The sequence below is a fragment of the Odocoileus virginianus genome, chromosome 34, assembly GCF_023699985.2.
Source record: "Odocoileus virginianus isolate 20LAN1187 ecotype Illinois chromosome 34, Ovbor_1.2, whole genome shotgun sequence".
NCBI classification, from domain to species: domain Eukaryota; kingdom Metazoa; phylum Chordata; class Mammalia; order Artiodactyla; family Cervidae; genus Odocoileus; species Odocoileus virginianus.
Genome location: NC_069707.1, coordinates 31,083,776 through 31,103,345, shown reverse-complemented (window position 1 = coordinate 31,103,345; position 19,570 = coordinate 31,083,776). Strand labels below are relative to the sequence as shown.

The 19,570-nt window shown below is 40.4% G+C and overlaps 1 protein-coding gene and 1 non-coding gene across 4 annotated transcripts; both read right to left on the bottom strand.

The window, feature by feature from the left end:
- Nucleotides 1-2,088: 2,088 nt before the first annotated feature.
- Nucleotides 2,089-19,125, bottom strand: VNN1 (vanin 1). 3 transcript variants are annotated; one of them, XM_020884366.2, is made up of 8 exons: nt 18,860-19,124; nt 17,462-17,592; nt 12,603-12,795; nt 11,361-11,652; nt 10,568-10,929; nt 5,480-5,650; nt 4,154-4,288; nt 2,089-2,288 (listed from the first exon to the last, which is right to left on the bottom strand). In XM_020884366.2, the coding sequence occupies exons 1-8, from the start codon at nt 19,070-19,072 to the stop codon at nt 2,286-2,288; spliced, it is 1,500 nt and encodes a 499-aa protein (XP_020740025.2). In that variant the 5' UTR covers nt 19,073-19,124; the 3' UTR covers nt 2,089-2,285. The 3 variants fall into 3 exon arrangements, with proteins under 3 accessions (XP_020740025.2, XP_020740024.2, XP_020740023.2); XM_020884365.2 differs by having other exon boundaries at nt 2,089-2,259; XM_020884364.2 differs by lacking the exon at nt 2,089-2,288 and having other exon boundaries at nt 2,586-4,288; nt 18,860-19,125.
- On the bottom strand, nt 13,572-13,679 carry LOC139033073 (U6 spliceosomal RNA). The gene has a single exon (XR_011485708.1). It is a non-coding gene; the product is annotated as a U6 spliceosomal RNA (small nuclear RNA).
- Nucleotides 19,126-19,570: the final 445 nt, after the last annotated feature.

Sequence of the window (19,570 nt, the reverse complement as noted above, 5' to 3'; positions counted from 1 at the left end):
CTCCAAGGACTGACTACTCTTGGAATCTAGAAGTTCTGCTTTATTTATGTTTTTATTTCTTTTAATTTTTATACAGCTATATTCCTAGCTCTAAGGAACTTTTCTACTTTAGTATCTTCTCCACCAATTTGAAAGTGAATACTTACAGTAAAGGAAGAAAAAAAATACTATGGCAACATTTTGACAGTTTGGGAGATTTTTTTATGGAAAAAAAAGAATGAATTGAGATGGAGAAAATGTCCCTACCTGAAGCCCACACTCATCACTCTCCCCCAGCTCCACTGGCTTCATTAAGCCACTGAAGCAGCTCTCCCATCATCACAAAGATGCATTTAGTAAGGAATAAAGAAAAAGACAAAGAGTTGGATGAAGAGAGCAACAGTCCATTGGTTCCTCTAGTCAGCGTTCCACGGCAGTTAGAACGTGTCTTCGTGATCACAGCCTTCACATTCCAGAGCTACAGCCAGCTGCTTAGCTGGCCCAGACCCTGCTTCTGGCATCTGGGTTCTATTCACCCAGCATCCTGTCTCAAACCTGCATGAAGAATCGCATCAGTCCAGGTCAACTGTTGTCAGCACGCCACCAGACACGGAGTCCCGTTAACCCTAACACCATTCATGTCCCCACGGGGTGTGAACCAGACTAGGGAGCTCTTGCTTTCTCCAGCATCCATGCCCAGGAAATGTTTGTTTGTAGGAAATCTAAGTTTTCTAAGGTTGAGCCAAAACCACAGTTCACAGTTAGGAAAGCTCATGAAGTCTTTAACCCTGGCCATTGAAATTTACCAAGTCCTGAACTATGACTAGAAAGGGCAGCACAGCAGCCAAGAGCTCCTGCCATGCCTGCGGGCCGGGGTAGCCTGAGCCTGGGGACCGGGGGAGCCTGAGCCTGGGGGCTGGGGGAGCAAGAGCCTGGAGGCCGGAGGAGCATGAGCCTGGAGGCCGGGGGAGCCTGAGCCTGGGGGCCGAGGGAGCCTGAGCCTGGGGGCTGGGGGAGCCTGAGCCTGGAGGCTGGAGGAGCAAGAGCCTGGAGGCTGGAGGGGCATGAGCCTGGAGGCCAAGGGAGCCTGAGCCTGGGGGCCGGGGGAGCCTGAGCCTGGGGGCTGGAGGAGCATGAGCCTGGAGGTCAGGGGAGCATGAGCCTGGGGGCTGGGGGAGCCTGAGCCTGGAGGTTGGGGGAGCCTGAGCCTGGGGGCTGGGGGAGCCTGAGCCTGGAGGCTGGGGGAGCATGACCCTGGAGGCTGGGGGAGCATGAGCCTGGAGGCTGGGGGAGCATGACCCTGGAGGCTGGGGGAGCATGAGCCTGGAGGGTGGAGGAGCATGAGCCTGGAGGCTGGGGAACATGAGCCTGGAGGCTGGGGGAGCATGAGCCTGGAGGCCGGAGGAGCATGAGCCTGGAGGTCGGGGGAGCCTGAGCCTGGAGGTCAGGGGAGCATGAGCCTGGAGGTCAGGGGAGCATGAGCCTGGGGGCTGGGGGAGCCTGAGCCTGGAGGTTGGGGGAGCCTGAGCCTGGGGGCTGGGGGAGCCTGAGCCTGGAGGCTGGGGGAGCATGACCCTGGAGGCTGGGGGAGCATGAGCCTGGAGGCTGGGGGAGCATGACCCTGGAGGCTGGGGGAGCATGAGCCTGGAGGGTGGAGGAGCATGAGCCTGGAGGCTGGGGGAGCCTGAGCCTGGAGGCTGGGGGAGCATGAGCCTGGAGGCCGGAGGAGCATGAGCCTGGAGGCTGGGGGAGCCTGAGCCTGGAGGCTGGTGGAGCATGAGCCTGGAGGCTGGGGGAGCATGAGACTGTAGAGCAGGACTCAGACCTCCAAGTGCAAGCAGGCTCATTTACCTGTAGGATGCATTTTTGATTGTTGGCTTTTGAAGAGATCCATAGTGTTTCCTGTTTGAGATCACCATACCCAAACAAACCTTTCTCTCATAAGCACTCTTCTAGAAGTACAAACAACACTGACTCACATTTTAATCTGCACCTGTGTCCAACTAGGTGCCCCTTCATAAGTGCTAAGGCCTCAGAGTATAGTCATTGGGGTGTATCTGTGTGTGTGCATGCGAATGTATGAATGAACATGTGTCTTTTGCATTATCATCCATTTTAAGAACCTTCATTTTCAGTTTTTAAAGAAAGTGCCATATTTTTATTGGATTGTGGAGAATCCTCATGGTTTTCCTCCGCTGCTTTTTTCTTTCCTCCTTCCCATTCAGCATTGTTTCACGTTAGACCTTATTTACTTTTCCATGCTTCTGTCTTTGGATTGAGCTGTTGGTATCAAGTGAGCATCACAATTACTTTAAGAAGAAATAAAAATTACAGTTAAAAAGCACATCAAAACTATCATTAAAAAAATCTATATGCATTAAAGAAATCCAGAGTGAAAATAACCAGAGCTGGGTATGAACGTAGTAAATGCCATTTTTTAGAGTAAATCCACTGCTGCAATGTTTAATTTTTAAAAAAAAAAATCATTTTAAGACAATGTAGCAAATTTGTCACAGGAAAAAATATCAGATAGTATATTAATATGAGCAGTTCTTAAATGATCTCCAGGAAAATTTAAAAACTAGAAACTAGAGACTAACACAACATTGTAAAGCAATTATACTTTCATTAAAATTTTTTAATTAAAAATAAAATAAAAAATGTTATTTCTTTCAAAAATGTCAGTAAATACCAAATGCAACAAAAGACTATGATGTGGTATCTTAGAATGATTAAATATTAATCATGTTTATAAAATTATATTCACTTGTTTGGGGTAATAGCCTATTAGACATATTTGGTCCTAAGTTAATCAAGGTAATCTTCTTGTGATGTTAATATAACAGAAAGTGAATGAAAATATTTTATTTCTCTTTGAGTAGAAGAATAAGAAAGACACTCAAGGATAATTTGCCCTTACTTGTTTTCAATACTAAGATGCATTGTTTTTTAATACTTTAGAGCAGGAGATGGCAATACTTCTCTGTAAAGGTAGTAAATATTTTCAGCTTCTTTGGCCATTTAGTCTATACAGTCTCCATCACAGCTACTCAATTCCACAACTGCAGCATGAAAAACACCATCAACACTACTGAACAAATGAACATGGCTTTCTTCAATAATACTTTAGGTATGGAGACTGAAATTTGAATTCCAAATGATTTTCATGTGTCACAAAATATTAGTCTTCTTTTAATTATCTTTTTCAAATCTTCATAAACCTAAAAACCTTTCTTAGCTCACAGGCTATTAAGAAGCCAGATTTGATAAACGTCTACTTTAGTCACCCTATTAATTTGCTTACAGGTTGACAAGACAGGCAAAGCTCTAAATAGGCAGTCAATCACCACTGAAAAGCACATAAAAAATCTTCAGGGTCTTGAGTAGGTTTCTAGATGTAAGCTCAGCTGCTCTCTAGGATACATTAGTGCTAGTCATCAAGCCACACCCAATTGGCTTTTGAGTTTACTGACTTTTTAATCAAAATATACAGAGTGGCTGAACCAATAGAAAATGCATGCACTTTGAACAATTAGGGATGATAGGATTTTAGCAATAAATACATCACAATTGGTTTTCCTGTGACAGTCCCATATCGCTGTAAAAGTTAATATATATACAATACTTACCATGAGCTGGGAAGTTGTCTAAGCACTTTAACTGTAGTAACTTATTTAATTCTCACTAAAAAAAAAAAAACCTAACAGATGGGTATAATTGTTGTTCTTTTTCAAAATTTTGTCACTTTATCTACTTTATATTGTCTGGTGTGTGTGTGTGTGTGCATGTGTGTGTTTCTAAACAAGAGAAAAAATGTGTTAGCAATTCATTCATATGAACGATCATGAGCACTATTATCAAAATCCCAGATCCATTCTTCTTTTCATATTCATTATTTTTTTTTAATTTTAATTTAAATTTTTGTGGGTTTTTTTTGTGACTTGTACTTTTTTTTTTTTTAATTTATTTTTTCCACTTATTTCCACTAGTTGGAGGCCAAGTACTCTACATCATTGCAGTGGTTTTTGTCATACATTGAAACGAATCAGCCATGGATTTACAGGTATTCCCCATCCTGGTCCCCCCTCCCAAATTATCCAAAGTAAAGATAGAAAGTGTAAATATTCTACCAATCTAATGAGTACACAATAGGTATTGTAACTATGAACATTACCCTTAGTGCTTGTGTAGTGAGGTCTGATAAAGCATTTGGCGCACTATCCTTCTCATATAATCTTCCAAAGAGAGTCACCGTCAGAACAGGTCCAGATGTTGGCTTCAGGCTAAACAAGCGTCCGTCACTTGATACCTAATTAAAACACAGGGAATCTGACTGAGAATAACTTTCGGTTGTACAACCTCACAACACACTCTTAAAATTCAGTACAACTGGATGAAGAAACAATGAAAGTAATGGCCATATTCTACTCCATCTGAAAAACTTGAAAACGTACAGAGAAAAATTGGAGCTATAGAATTGGCAGTTACTGAAATGGCTGTATTTTACATCTTATAATTTACTCATCTGAGAAGGCATTCCGTGAGTTAATAAACACAAAACAATGCATTTGAGCATATATGAGAGAACTCTTGTTCTCTCAGGCAAGAAAGACTCCTCCAAAGGATCAGGAGGGCTTGACCAAGGTGGGGTTGAGCTGAGCTTGTATCATCCCTCTTACTCACTCATCACAGCCTCCCTATCTACCCACTGTCCTCAACTCCCCACAGTAACTGGACCAAGAAAGGGGAGTAAGATTGGCACCTGAAGGCAGTCAGGGGGAGAATGTGGCTGAACAGAACACTTCAGCAGGAAGAAATTATTTCTGGCGCATTCTTTTTAAAAGGGTTGCTTCTTGCCAGGTCAGCCGCTATCCAATTCTCCTTCTTTTTTCTTTCGTTCCTTTTCTAGATGGTCACCCAGGGCCTTCGAACACACCACGAAAAGAATTCTTTTCAACTGTCCTAGGCCATCCGTTCCCTAAACAAGGAGGCTTCCTCTGGTAGGACTGGTCCTGCAATTCTTCTCTAGTCTTCTTTCTACCTGACAGTCCTTAAACCGTCCAGCCCACTCCCTGAAGTCCCCACAGTAAGATATACTTCTTTACACTCTAAAATAGGGGTCCCCAACCTCCAGGATCTAATGCCTGATGATGAGGTGGAAATGACGTAACAATAAAAGAAATAAAGTGCACAGTAAGTGTCATGTGCTTTTTTGTTGTTGTTCAGTAGCATCCCAAAACCATTCTCCCTGATGGTCCGTGGAAAAACTGTTTCCCATGAAACCAGTCCCTGGTGCCAAAAAGACTGGGGCCTGCTGCTCTAAAGGACTTTTAGACAAGAGGTTCCATATGCTCCATGTACTCGATGAGCCCTAAGGCCAATTTTACTCTATCCAAATGAAGACTTTCATGATATTTGCAAGCACTTGGGCATGTTTTCTACTCGAAAGATGCTTCTTCTTACATAAAAAGATTTACCAATATTAAGCAAAGATTTGTACCTGAAATTCTCCAGGTGCAAGCTGAATTTCACTCAGCAACACCTCAGGAAAGACATACTGGGTTCCGAACGTGCCACTGAGAGAGAACATTTCAAACCTGGTGGAAGCAGTCTCAACTGAGTCACCACAAGTATGTAAGTCTGTTGTTTTACACTTGAGCAGAGTACAAATCTAGGAACAAAATAACAGAACAGTAAGTTTAAAAACAGTTAAGTCAGGAAAGCCAACTGAAACACTCTCTTGATCTAGCAAAAAATGTCTATGTCCTTTTGTTTATAATGTTTGTTATTATATTGCTTCCTCATTAGACTAATCTGCTTTCTTGCTGAAAACTACTGCAATTAGGGGAAAAAAAAAAAAAGACTTCAGGCCCTAGTGCTTTCTGTGTACATGCCAAGTCACTTCAGTTGTGTCCGACTCTTTGTGACCCTATGGACCATAGCCCATCAGGCTCCTCTGTCCATGGGATTTTCCAAGCAAGAATACTGGAGTGGATTGCTGTGCCCTCCTCCAAGGGATCTTGCTAACTCAGGGATCAAACCTGCATCTCTTATATCTATTTCTGCAATTCACTGTAAAAAGATTAAACCACATAAAGAAATAATAGGTCCTTGGTCTATAGCCATGAACAATTATACCTTATTGTTTTCAAGTTAGCCATGCTTTTAGTAATCAAGAGTGTTCAAGTATCTTTAAAAAGTTTAGACACTGGTTTAATTTCTATCTTATCATCTATTTGTAACAATGAAGGAACTTTAAAGTTGTAGAGAACTCTAGAGTTGATCTAGAGACAATTTGTGAACTGGAAGAATCACATACCCTACACCTGAGCAAGAGCTGAAAGTGCTTTCCTTATCCTACATAGTTACCCTATGCTACACTATATTACAAAGTTATCTGTGTGAAAATTTAAGTGTATGAACCATCTCACCATGTGGATGCAAAGCCCCCAAAAGGAAGAACCTTCTTCACTTATCTCCATTTATACTGCATCTTCAAAATTTTACTCCAAGCCACCTTCATTTATTGCCTGACTAAAGCATGGCCCTTAACTGGTCTTCCTCCTTCCACATTTGAAGTTGGAGAGCAAGTGTTTTTGGGCAAGCATGTCAAGATGGGATGCAAACAACTTTCACATAAAGGTACAGTGAATACATGCTTCTATTTTGTTCCCTTGCAATCCTACTAAAATAAACATTATTATTATTATTATTGTGGAAGATGTGAACCCACAAGATTAGGAGAACGGGAGGAGGATAGACTATAGTACAAGTTTAGAAGTTTGGGTGTTGACACAAAAATGGTGACTGAGGAAGCAACCCACATGCCTATGAACAGATTATTGGATTAAAATGATATGGTACAAATATACAAAGGAGTCTTTGGAAGCTTTGTTGCTAAATTGTGTCCAACTCTTCTGCAATCCCATGGACTGTAGCCTGCCAGTCTCTTCTGTCCATGGGATTTCCCAGGCAAGAATACTGGAGCGGGTTGCCATACCCTTCTCCAGGGGAGCTTCCCAACCCAGGTATCGAAACAGAGTCTCCTGAATTAACATGTCTACATTGCAGAATGGGCTTCCTGGTGGCTCAGATGGTAAAGAGTCTGCCTGCAGTGCAGGAGACCCGGGTTGGGTCCCTGGGTCAGGAAGATGCCTTGGAGAAGGGAATAGTTACCTACTCCAGTTTTCTTGCCTGGATAATTCCATGGACAGAGGAGCCTGGTGGGCTACAACCCATGAGGTCACAAGGAGTTGGACATGACTGGGTGACTTTCATTTTTGCTTTCACACTGCAGAATACTCAAAAGATTCCATCCCTGGGAGCACTGGGTACTTCAGTAACTGAGAGTAAGTTGGGGTGATTAATGAAAGGAAAACTGGTAAGAAGTTGTTAAGGGGGCCTCAATGCTGAGTCCCCAGACACGGATGGGCAATTACCCTTCCCCAGTTCCAGTAAAAGATGGAACCTTTATTTCCAGAGAGGGTAAAGCAGACAGTGTTTAGATGGAGACTCTGAAAGACTTAGTAAGGAGAGTTTTTGAATGAGTCATGCTGAATAGTGATACCATGCCCTTCTACCTTGCATTTCCCCAACTTGACTGTCTTGTTCAGTCACCCAGTCATTTCCAACTCTTTGTGACCCCATGGGCTGCAGCATGCCAGGCCTCTCTGTCCTTCACCATCTCCTCAAGTTTGCCCAAGTTCAGGTCCGTTGCACTGGTGATGCCATCTAGTCATCTCATCCTCTGACACCCTCTTCTCCTTCTGCCCTCAATCTTTCCCAGCTTCGGGGACTTTTACAATGAGTCAGCTGCTGACCCTCTACATTCTGTTAAAACAGTGTTTTTCCTTCAGGAATAGGGTTTCCTAATACATTACAGGACAGGAATCCCAGTTAAATCCTAAGTTTATGTAAACTAAAAATACCCAAACCAGTTCTTAATATAAATATGTCCCAACTATTACCTGGACATATTTGTTTTTAATCTGTATTTATCTGAATTTTCAATTTACTGGGGCACCCTGCATTTTTATTTGCTGAATTAAGCAAACTTATTCAGTAAAGGAATTAGAAGAATTTTGAAATATGGGAAACTGAATCATCCCCAAAGGAAGTCTCTAAAGACACTTGCCTCAGGGATTCTTCTAGTAAAAAGCCCAGCTAGACTGTCCCCCCATGAAGTTGGCAAGTTATCAACCACATGCTCAGAGTTTTCAATCAGTTTCAGTTGAAAAAAAAAAAAAAAAACAAAACAAGAAAAGGGTCATCATACATGTGAAGAAATTTTCTAAATTTAGAATTTTAAATTTAAAAACCTGTCTGGCACCAGTGGCTTAGCTGAAGGATCACTGTCCAGCAATAAAAACAGAGAGGGTCTTGGATTTACTTGGAGCAGTAAGCAACCTCCCAACACTAAGAGGAGACCTATCGCTGATCCCCTCAAGTGGAGTCAAGACTCTGGGGCAGGCAGAGAGGCAGATAAGGCTGCGAGGGAAGGAGGGAAAAGAGAGGAAGAATTGAAAGAATGCTATCTTGTTTTATAATCATTTCTTTAAACTTAAAAGTGGATCACAAGTAATAAAAAATAATATATCACATTTTTTTATTTTAAAAAGCAGTATGGCAATAAGATACCATACATATGTACCACATATATAATGCAATATATGTCAATATGCCATGTAATATATGATAATATTCATGTGGCAATAGATACTCTTCTACAACATAATTTTTAAAACTTATTTCCAATCATTGGACTTTTTCTACCTGTGTTCTTGATAGCATTTTTTCCCCTTTCTTCTAGCACCTCAGAGCTCTGAGAAGGAATATTGATTCCTCCCACATTTTCATCCTTTCCTTTTTTGTTACTCTTTTCTCTTAGGCCTATAAAGATACTCAAGTTTCTTTCATCTATTGGAAAAATAGAAACAGCATTACCATGAGTCTCTGTCTAGCTCCTATCTCGTTTCCTTTCTTCCTGAATCAGATACGCTTTTTGAAGAAGAAATATTCACTCGTTCTTCGAATATCCCCGTTTACCTCTCACTTTTCAACCCACTGTAATCTGTCTTTCACTCTATCATCCTGAGCCCAGGAGATTCCAACAAAATTATATATTATTCATGCAACAATGGTAAACCTATTGCACAAACACACTTCACAGTTTCCTCCTTCTGAGAGTCTCTACTTACCTTACCTTTCATAAGAGTTCTCTTTAAATGCTCCTTTATTTCTCAATCATAATTGCAGGTTCCTATTCTTCTGTTTATTTCCTGCCCAAACACAGGAGCTTCAAAAGATTCCACTTTTAGCTCACTATTCTTTACCATTAGTCAGCTTTTGCAATTCACTCTTTCTTGTGGGTTTATCACAACTTTTTTCCTGCTGATTTTCAAAACTGTATTTCTAAATCTAATATCTCCTTTAAGTGTCATATTACATTCAATAGCCTACTGGATACAATTGAATATCCCCAAAGTAATGAAAAGCCCACACATCCAAAGCTGAATTTACCATTTCTCCCACTACCATCCAATTTGCTCTTCCTCTCGAATCCTGATCCGTCAAAGCTTCCCATTCATCCAGCCACTCTTGCCAGAAACCTGGTACATTCTAGACCCTTCATTCTGTTTTCCTATTCCATCTCAAATCAGCTACTAAGATTAGTTTTCTAAATATTTCTTGACTCCATATCCTGATTTTATTCATATGAACATAATCTTGGTTGAAGCCCTAGTAGGACTGTTTTAATAATACAGCTAGTCATTTTGCCCTACATTTTATGATCCACAGTGCAACCAAAATGATTTACTCATAAACAGTTGTGACAGCATCATTCCCTTGCTGAACACCTTCTGGCAGAAACCATCACTGATAGAACAAAGTCCACATCTTAGGAATGACAGATAAGGTCCTGCAGGGTGTGATCCTGGCTCTATGCTCATTTTCCATCCATCCTCACTTCCTATGCTAACACTTCAGTGACTCAGCTGTTTGTTCATTTCTGTATACCCTGCTTTTTGACACATCCATCCCCTTGCTCAGGCTCTTCACCCTATCTTGAATTCCCTCCCACTTTTTTCTCCTGGATAAAACAGCATAAACTCAAGCATCATGTCTTCAGAAACTTTCCCAGATCTCCAAATTAGACTAAATGTAGCTCTTTATTATTCTTACAGCAAAATGCACCTTCTTTGTTGGATCACATGCCAACCTGTGCTGAAACTATGGTCATCTGTCTTTCTCTGCTACGAAATTCCCCAAGAGGAGGGTCCATGCCTACTCATCTTCATCTCATTAGTGCTAAATATATATCTGGTATGTGTTTGGCATTCAGGAAATATTTGCCAAAACGAGCAAGCAATGGACTGACATCTAAGATCAAAAGTTTTAGCAAATAAAAATTTAGGATACCCAACTAAAGAGAAATTTTAAGTAAACAGCCAATTTTCTTAGTATACACATAAACACCAAGGTAGGACATACTCATAATAAAAGTAATCCATTTTTTTTTTAAATTCATGTTTAACTGGGTGTCCTGTGTTTTATCCAATAATTCCCCTGCCATCAAAACAATCATTACCTGTAAGTAATAGCTCCCTTCGACAGTGTGTAGTCCATCAAATGCCCCCAGGGCATAAACTTCATCTGATCTTTTCTCAGACATCTTGTAACTTAGATGACAACAGAGATCTCTCTGGCAAACTGTGTAATTTCCTCCAATTCCTTTGAGCTCCAGGAAGCTGAATTCATCAAAAAAAACGATGCCTGTAAATTCCTGGTTTCCCATTGAGTGGGCTTTCACACCACTGGCATAGGAAGTCCAATTCACCACTGGCGTGGGTTGTGGGTGGGAGTCCAGTTGTGCAAGAAGGAGTTTTCCCTTCTCTGTCTTCATGTCATAGTGAAATGCTCGTGGAGAATCAGGTGCATAGATGCCACTCCCTGGAAATGACAAGTTGGAAATGATGCTTAAAACAGAAAACAAAAAGGAGTTGCATGGGTGTTATACTTATTCTAAACTCACATGAACATTTTACTTCTTCCAAGCTATATCTTTCATTAATTTCAGTAAAATATGCTGATAAAGTCAGACAGATGAGGTGAAATCCAGTAAAGTATGACACAAAGAAGCCAAGAAGAGGATTTCATGTAAGAAGTAGTGAATTTTGAAAAATAGAGAGTGTATATTCAAGTTGAATAAAACTAAACCAGTTTATGAAATAATTTGGGTTGAGATTGATTATACAGCATGTCACCAGCTAGATATGCAAACATTAACAGCTGGAGAAATTTTGTAAAGGAGTACATGTTAGCTAGAAAAAAATATTTTTTTCCTTTTTGATTACATCAAAATCTTAAAGGCTACACATTACCTGTCATTTTCTTCAAGGGGTAATGTAGATTGGATGCTAGGAAGTTGACTTTCATGCCCATCGCCCAAGCTGAGTGGAATTCAATAGCTGACAAATGTGGCAAAACATTCATCCAAGCTGTTGGGAAGAGTATGGTGTCCACACGGGAATCTCTCACCAGAGTCACAGCAGGATCATGGAAGAGAATATCAAAGCACGTGAAAATGCCAAACTTTCCAAAGGTGGTGTTGAAAGTCACGACCTCGGGTTCCTTGGGTGCATTGAATTGATCTTCATTCAAGAAAAGGTTTTGCTGCAATAAACAGAAGATGAAGGGGGTAAATCTCTTTAAAAAAGTTGGCCCAGATGTCACGGCATCTAAAAAAGCTCAAGCACACATTTATTAAACTGTGCCAACCTCATCTAAGACCACTGTCTCCATAGGGAAAGAACGTTAGAGAATCAGAGATGGCTATGCTGATAGGAACCTTTGGCTCAGGTTCCACATTCGATAGATATGTATAAGAAAGTCCTTATCTATTAACACCTTCTTGAATATTATTATACAAGACATAAAAGTGAAATGATAGCTTCTATTTGCCAAGAGCACTTAACAATTTTCTGCAGACAAAGAACTTTGTTTGCTCCTTTTCTCTTTGAAAATAAGACTGTCTGGTAAGTTTTTCATTCTAGCTTTACCCTTTGCCAGGTCATGTCATTAAAAGTACAAGATGCAGGGCTTCTCTGCTGGTTCAATCCCTGGTCCAGGAAGACTCCACATGCCGCAGGGCAACCAAGCCCATGCCCCACAGCTCCGGAGCCAGTGCTCTAGAAGCCACTGCAATGAGAAGCTGGCACACTGCAGCAGGAGTGACCTCCACTCACCGTAACTGGAAAAAACCCACACGCAGCAACGAAGACCCAGTGCAGTCAAAAATAAATAACTATCTTTTTTAAAAAAGGAAAAGGACCACCCATCATTAAAAAAAAAAAAAGGACAAAGTCCAAAAGGCAACATTTTATTTCAAGGCAGGTCACTCCTACTGACTCCCACACACTTTTAATGACACACTCCTGTGTTCCTAAATGTACAGGAAATATACTTTTTCTAGAACCTTGCCACAAATAGTCACTACTTTCTATGCTTTGTTTAGACTCTGTTTCTAAAATGAGCTTACTATCAGCAATAATGATTGTTTCCCTTCTTGTTCACTTTATCTTACTAAGCATTCAGTAACTGGATTATTTGCAAATAAATTCTACCTTATGGTAGCGTGCCACCAGTTTTCCCTTAGAATCAAACACCACATCAGTATTGTATTGGTAACGACCGTCAAGGGGACACTGAGGGTCACTGGAGTTGCATGACTTCTTGTCCCCGATATTTGCCACAATGTAGATGGAGTTGTCCTTGGCCAGACAGCTGAGTCTCTGTTGCACTGGGGTACGACCAAATCTGTTATATATTCATTGGAAGAGGAAAAAAAAATAAAGCTTAGCTTTTAATAAAATCCAGAATGATAGTTTCTTGAATATATATGTAGACACAAAAATAAATTCTAAATAGCATAGATAGAAGGGAAAGATTAAAACAAGAAACTTCAGAGGAAGTACATGTTTGTGGCAATTTGGTTGTAGAAAATTATTCTATCATGAGATCCTGGGTTATGTATTTTTTTCACAGCATTTATCATCATCTGTAATTGTTATATTTATTTATATGCTCATCTTAGGCCTCCCTGGTCACACAGCTGGTAAAGAATTTGCTTGCAATGCAAGGGAGCTGGGTTTGATCCCTGGGTCAGGAAGATCCCCTGGAGAAGTGAATGGCTACCCACTCCAGAACTCTTGCCAGGAGAATTCCATGGACAGAGGATCCTGGCGGGCTATAGCCTGTGGTGTCGCAGAGTCGGACACGACTGAGTGACTTTCACTTCATAATGTATATCACATCTTATAGATATGATGGGACAAAGACCCATATCTCCTGTTCGCTGAACCCATGCCTGAAAGAAAAATGGCATTAAAAACATTCTGAATGAAAGAACAACATCTTGGAAGTAAGATGATTCTGGGAAGGTGGCACCGGGAATCCCATCTTTCTACCTAATTCTAGGACTTCATCCATTTCTTCTAAGCTGTCCAATTTGTTGTGTATAATTGTTCATAGTAGTTTCTTATGATCCCTTGTGTTCCTGTGGTATCGGTTATCAAGTCCCCCCTTTCATTTCCAAAAATATGAAATGTTTCAGGGATTTTCACGCATCCTTGCTTGGGGGACGATACTCGTCTTCTCTGTCTTGTTCCACTTTTAGTGTATGCACTGCATAAGAAGAGTTCCTGCCTAATGGGTGTAGAGGTTGAGTTTTGCTTGATGTTCTGGAGAAGGAGGACACGATGGCTGCAGAACAACGTGCACGTACTTAATACTACTGACTACATTCAAGGATGGCTAAGATTCTAAATCTTATGTAACGTGTATTTTACCTCATTTTTTTTTTAAGTGGGAAAAAAGCCTTGGCAGTAGAAAGGGAACTCTTGTTCAGGAAACTAGCCACTCTCTCTGGAGCAATAGCATCTTTAGGGGAAAAAAGGGGATTTTAAAGATGCATTTTGGGTCACAGGAGAAGAGCTCTGCACAAGAGGTTAAGAAATCTTTTCCAAATGTAATAGACAAAGAGGTACCATTAAATGTTTTGAGAACAGAAGTCACATGATATGAATTTTATTCAAGATTAATAGGGCATCGGAACACAGAATGTACTAGAATATCAGAGTATAAATGTGGGGAATCATTAGAAAGCTGTTATCATAGTTCGGTTTAGAAGAAATAAGGGTTGGACTAGAGCAGTGCCAGCCTATATGGAAAAACAGAAATACTGAAATATTTGTTAATGCTTGATTTCTTTATTCCTTATCATGTTACCAGTAGTTGCCCCATTAAAGCAATTGAAACAAAATTTTGAACAGTAAGACCTCAGAGTATATAACATATAGCCATATTTATTCTTTATTGGCATAACACTGAAATAATAAATGGCTAATAGAAGGTAATTGAAGAATATCTGAGAAAGCTGTGATAACTATTGGAAGAATGAAAATTTGGTGCCATCTGCTGGCAATATAATCAAAACCATAGCAATGACCCATAAAACTTATCCTTGAAAAAACCAACAAGGATAGGAAACATCTTTTAAAAATTATTATTTTAAAGTATCTATATAAATGACTATTCAATAATATTTCCCTTCATTTGCTTAAATTAATATCTGAAATGCACAGATATAAATATGAGACATTAAACCATTTGAAACACATTTATCTCAAATCTTTTCAAATACTCTGAGTGGTAGAATAGGCACATGAAATAGAACCCTACTGTTCTGGATTTCCAAAACAGCCCTGATTGCATATTTTCCTCTTGTCTATATTAATTTTGAAAGTGTACCATATGTTCTAATCTATTTCCATCTAAACTAATTGTTCAAACTCTTTGATATACCCAGAAAGGCTCCCAAACCCTTTGTTAAGACCACAAGTTTTGATTTGGAGTTTAAAAATGCATTTTGCTTATGTTAGCCTGAATCTGTTTCTCACTTAACCCATAATATTTTCTGAGCCCTTAATAAATGCAGAGCTCTGTCCTAGGTCTACTGGAACAGAAAAAGGAGGTGAAATGGAAGAATTAAAGTGTATTTCCTAAGACAAAGCATTCAATCTCAAAATATAATAAAAACTGTCAGTGATGGAAGACAACTTTTCCTAACTTTTAAGAAGTGCACATGAAATATTCAGCAAATATTTATTGGGTCCTACCACTACACAGAGGCATCCCTGGTGGCCCAGTGGCAAAGATTCTGCCTGCAATGTGGGAACCGCAGAAGACACAGGTTTGATCCCTGGGTTGGGAAGATCCCCTGGAGGAGGGCACGGTAACCCACTCCAGTATTCTTGCCTGGAGAATCCCTAGGACAGAGGAGCTTGGCAGACTACAGTCCATAGGGTTGCACAGAGTCGAACGCGACTGAAGCGACTTAAGATGTGCGCACAGGCATGCGCCACTACAGGAAACACCATGCTAGACACGTGGGCATCTGGGGAAAAGGCATTCTACGCAAAGCTGTCCACGTGCACAAGGTGGGAGACACGGGGAAAGCAGGGCTGGTGCACTTCAAAATCCTTTTCAGACTTCTACCGTCTTCATCCTAACACCAGCATCTCTTTGCCTAGGTTACCTTCATAGCTTTTAAACTATCTCCTAAATTTTTACTGATCCTTCTGGAGTCTTGTCTCCATGAGGACACAGGAATGATCCTTGTAAAACTGAAGCCAGAGCATGTCACTTCTCTGCTCAAAACTCACCAGGGGCTGCTTTCTCACCTAAGTACCTAAGTCATTAGTATGGCCCATGGACCCTTATACTATCAGGGCCCTGCAAGCTGCCTGCTTTTCTGCCTCCATCACCTACTTTTCTTCCATTTCTTCACATCATTTCATCCACACTAACTTTGCTGCTGTTCCTAATATGCCAGACATGCACTCTGACCATGGAACCTTGGTGTTTAGAATTCCCTTGGCCTGAAAGGTTCTTTTCTCAGATACCCATATGACTTCCTCCCTCACTTCCTTTAAGTCTTGCTTAGATACCACCATGAAGCCCTCTGACAACATAAAGATTTAAACCTCATACTTTCCACCATGTTTACCTCTCCTGTTTTATTTTTTTCCTATAATATTTATTTCTACTCCATACTGTAGATAGGTTGACAGGTGATAGATAACTAAACAAATATCTTTTTTTTAAATTTCAATTGACTGTTTTCACACTTGAATATAAGCTCCAAAGGACAAAGTTTTTTTAGCTCTTTTTGTTCACTCCATTGTCCAGAACTGTGCTTGGACATAATAGTTATTCAAAAACTTTGTTAAGTAAAAGCAAGGACAGAGATGTTACTGGTTGATGGAAAAAAAGAAAGACTACCAGACTTCTTGAACTGGAACAAAGGCAGCACCCTGGTGGGAATTCTGATAGGCCCTAGGAAATTTGGTTCTAGGGAAAGGTCATTCAGAAAGAAAGAAAGGCAATTCCTATTGGAAGTAAGAATGGAAGGCTTGTCTTTTAGAACTGAACCTTGAGCATAAGACATGGTTAAATAAGAAATAATTATGCTGCAATGAAATGAAATTAAAATAGTTCGTTAATATTAAGGTAAATAATATTGAACCTTGTCAAAAATCAAGGTGTCCCTATATGCAGACACAGTTGTTAGTTTGTGTGGTTTTGAGAGCTTTTCCAAAAAAGGAATTCTTACAATTTTAGCAATAGTGCATTTGGAAATGTGAGTCAACTGACATGATTCTCTTAAATGTATAGTTCATATATTTTCCTTATATTATAAGTAATAGTGTAGTTTTATCAGACTTCATATTTCTTATTCTAGATTTGACTTAAACCACTTATATGGGGCTTCCCTGGTGGTCCAGTGGCTAAGACTCCGGATTCCCAATGCAAGGGGCCCAGGTCCAATCCCTGGTCAGAGAACTTGACCCCGCATGCAGTAACTAAGCTCCAGCACAGCTATATAAATTAAAAAAAGAAAATAACCACTGACACAATTCTGCTCGATCCACCTCCTAGGTCCTCATCTTAAGCTTTAAGAATTTCATATACTTTCATGCCATCCAACTATCTTATTGATGAGAAAGGGAAAATTTTAATATTAAACTGACATGTGACTCTGTTTCACTATTTTCTCACACTGTTTTAAAAGTACAGGCCTACACAGGAAAGCAATTTTCTGCTCACCAGTAAGGAGTCAGAAGAGTAGCGTTTGGATATGGTTCTTCCTCTAACCAAACACCCTGTGACCCTAAGTAAGTTACACTATCATCTCTCCATATTCTTTCCCTCAGTGGAAATTCACATTGGATTTCGATTCTGATGTCATCTTATAGCACTAACTTCACATTCATGTTCCTAATACACATATTTGTAGGAGGTGAAAAATTATAAAACTATCATGAAACTTACAGCTGATAGTGAAGTTTATACAATGATCTACAAAGTTTTCTCAGATAAAGTTAATGTTCATGGTTAAATTCTCCATGATGCATTTCTTTACCTGTCAGGATTATTACAAGGGATCCAGTTCACTTGAGGGTCTGGGATATCCTCCAAGTATGGGTAGATAGATTCCCTGGTGAAGTTGAAACCATAAATGCCATCTTCTGGGGTCACAATGATATGCGCACCCTGTTACAAATGAAGCAGAATCAATATATTTTTCAAATAAGTGAACAATCAAAGAGGCGGCCTGCAAGAGGACCTGAATGGCTGAGAAAATTTGCTTTTTTTTTCCATCTTATTCTTCTGTTTTTTATATATTTATAATTTATTTTCTTTGCCCAACCACTTTCATTTCCTAATCCCACAGTTATCATTTCTATGTCACTTTTTCATTGTTTCATAGCTGCTAATAGTTTTCCAGGCTACTCACAGGCTTGCTACTTGCTGTGGTTGTTAACTATAAACCTAACTCTTCCCTGAATAAACACCCTCCCTGACCTTTGGCCAATCTTGCCTGAGTATGTCAGGATACTTATCACTCACTCTTCTGCTCCAGCCTTCCCCACCTCATACCCTACAAATGCAATCCCCATTTCTCAGAAAGGAGCTCTGACATGGGTATCTGAAGGGTGCCAGGCCTAGAGGTCCAACCTGAGCCCACCTGGGCAACTCTGGTGGAAGAGTCGCCCTGAAAGCTGCTGTGTGTGTGTGGCCTTTAAGGGAGCAGTTGAACTAAAGGTGAAAAAAAACCCTCAGAATTCTTAGTAACCTTTTAAATCTTTGTATGTACAAGAATGTATGTTGATAAATACATGCTATATGTATACATTCATGACTCTCATCAGACTTTATATATCCCTCATCTTTACCTGCTCTTACACATAGCTTATTTCAATCACATTCATTCAAGCCACACATGCAGACTTAACCCTTCATTCAATTCAAGAACTTACTAAGCACTAACATATGTACTTTTGTAATTAGTATGAAGTATATAATACACACTGGTAAGTAATTTGCAACTTAAGTTAGTTTTGGTGTTACAAACTAACATAATAACCTACAAGCTCTGAAAAGCACAAAAGTACACCAGTACTCTAAGAATAATTACTGATTCCTGACCCATTCATCCTCCAACCCTCCACCTGTGACAGAAAAGGGCAACAAAATCAACAAAACAGTTGAATTCACAGCAAGTTCCCCTAAGATCTGTTGTCACTTAATAATACCCAAGTTGTGTTTTCTAAATGTTGCTCTCACTGTTAGGGAAGCATGTAATAGTGTCCTTGCCCTAAAAACTGGGAGCGGGGAGGACTTTGATTGCAAAACAAGATCTTGGCTACCCTGAGACATCTGTCATTCCAAAGTGTAACTGACCCTGACAGCGATTCTATCTACGGGGACGCCACCCTTTCTCTACATGGCAGCCAGGAGCACACTTGGGAAATGGTACCTGCTTTGATGCTGACGTCACGGCTCCCTCCAGAAGATCCAAATTCCGGTTCATTACTGCCAAGGCCTCTTCAGGAGACACGGGCATGGGGGAGGCATCAGGCAGTATGACTGCGTGCTCATAAACAGCTGCAATAAAGGTATCCAGGGAACTGACTCTGCAGACGCAGAAAAACAAAACGGCTACAGAGTTCAACATCTGAGACACAGTCATGCTGAAGTCCAGCGGCTTCAGTCCAGTTCCAGCGGCTGCTGAAAAGCAGAGTGAGCCCTGTTATTTATAGACAGAGAGAATACAGTGAGCCACGTGGCTCCTGGAACTTAGTACTTTAAAAATAAATGACAAAAGCTAGCTTTAAGAAAGCCTTGTGATTTTTATATCGCAGACATAGATGTAAACATATTTTACATAACAAATGACCTTCTCTTCTTACAGGGCTCTGTGAGGATCAAATAAGAAAATGCATGTACGTTTCCATCTGCTAGGGTTGCCATAACAAACTACCATACACTAGGTGGTTTAAACACCAGAAATGTATTGTCTTGCATTTCTGGGGGATAGAAGTTTCAGAGGAAGGGGTTAGCCGAATTGGCTCCCCCTGAGGGCTGTGAGGGACACATTTGTTCCTGCCTCTTTCCTTGTATTTAGCTGTCTCCTCCCTGGGTGTGTGTCTTCACCCAGTATTTTCTCTGTGGGCACATCTGAGTTCCC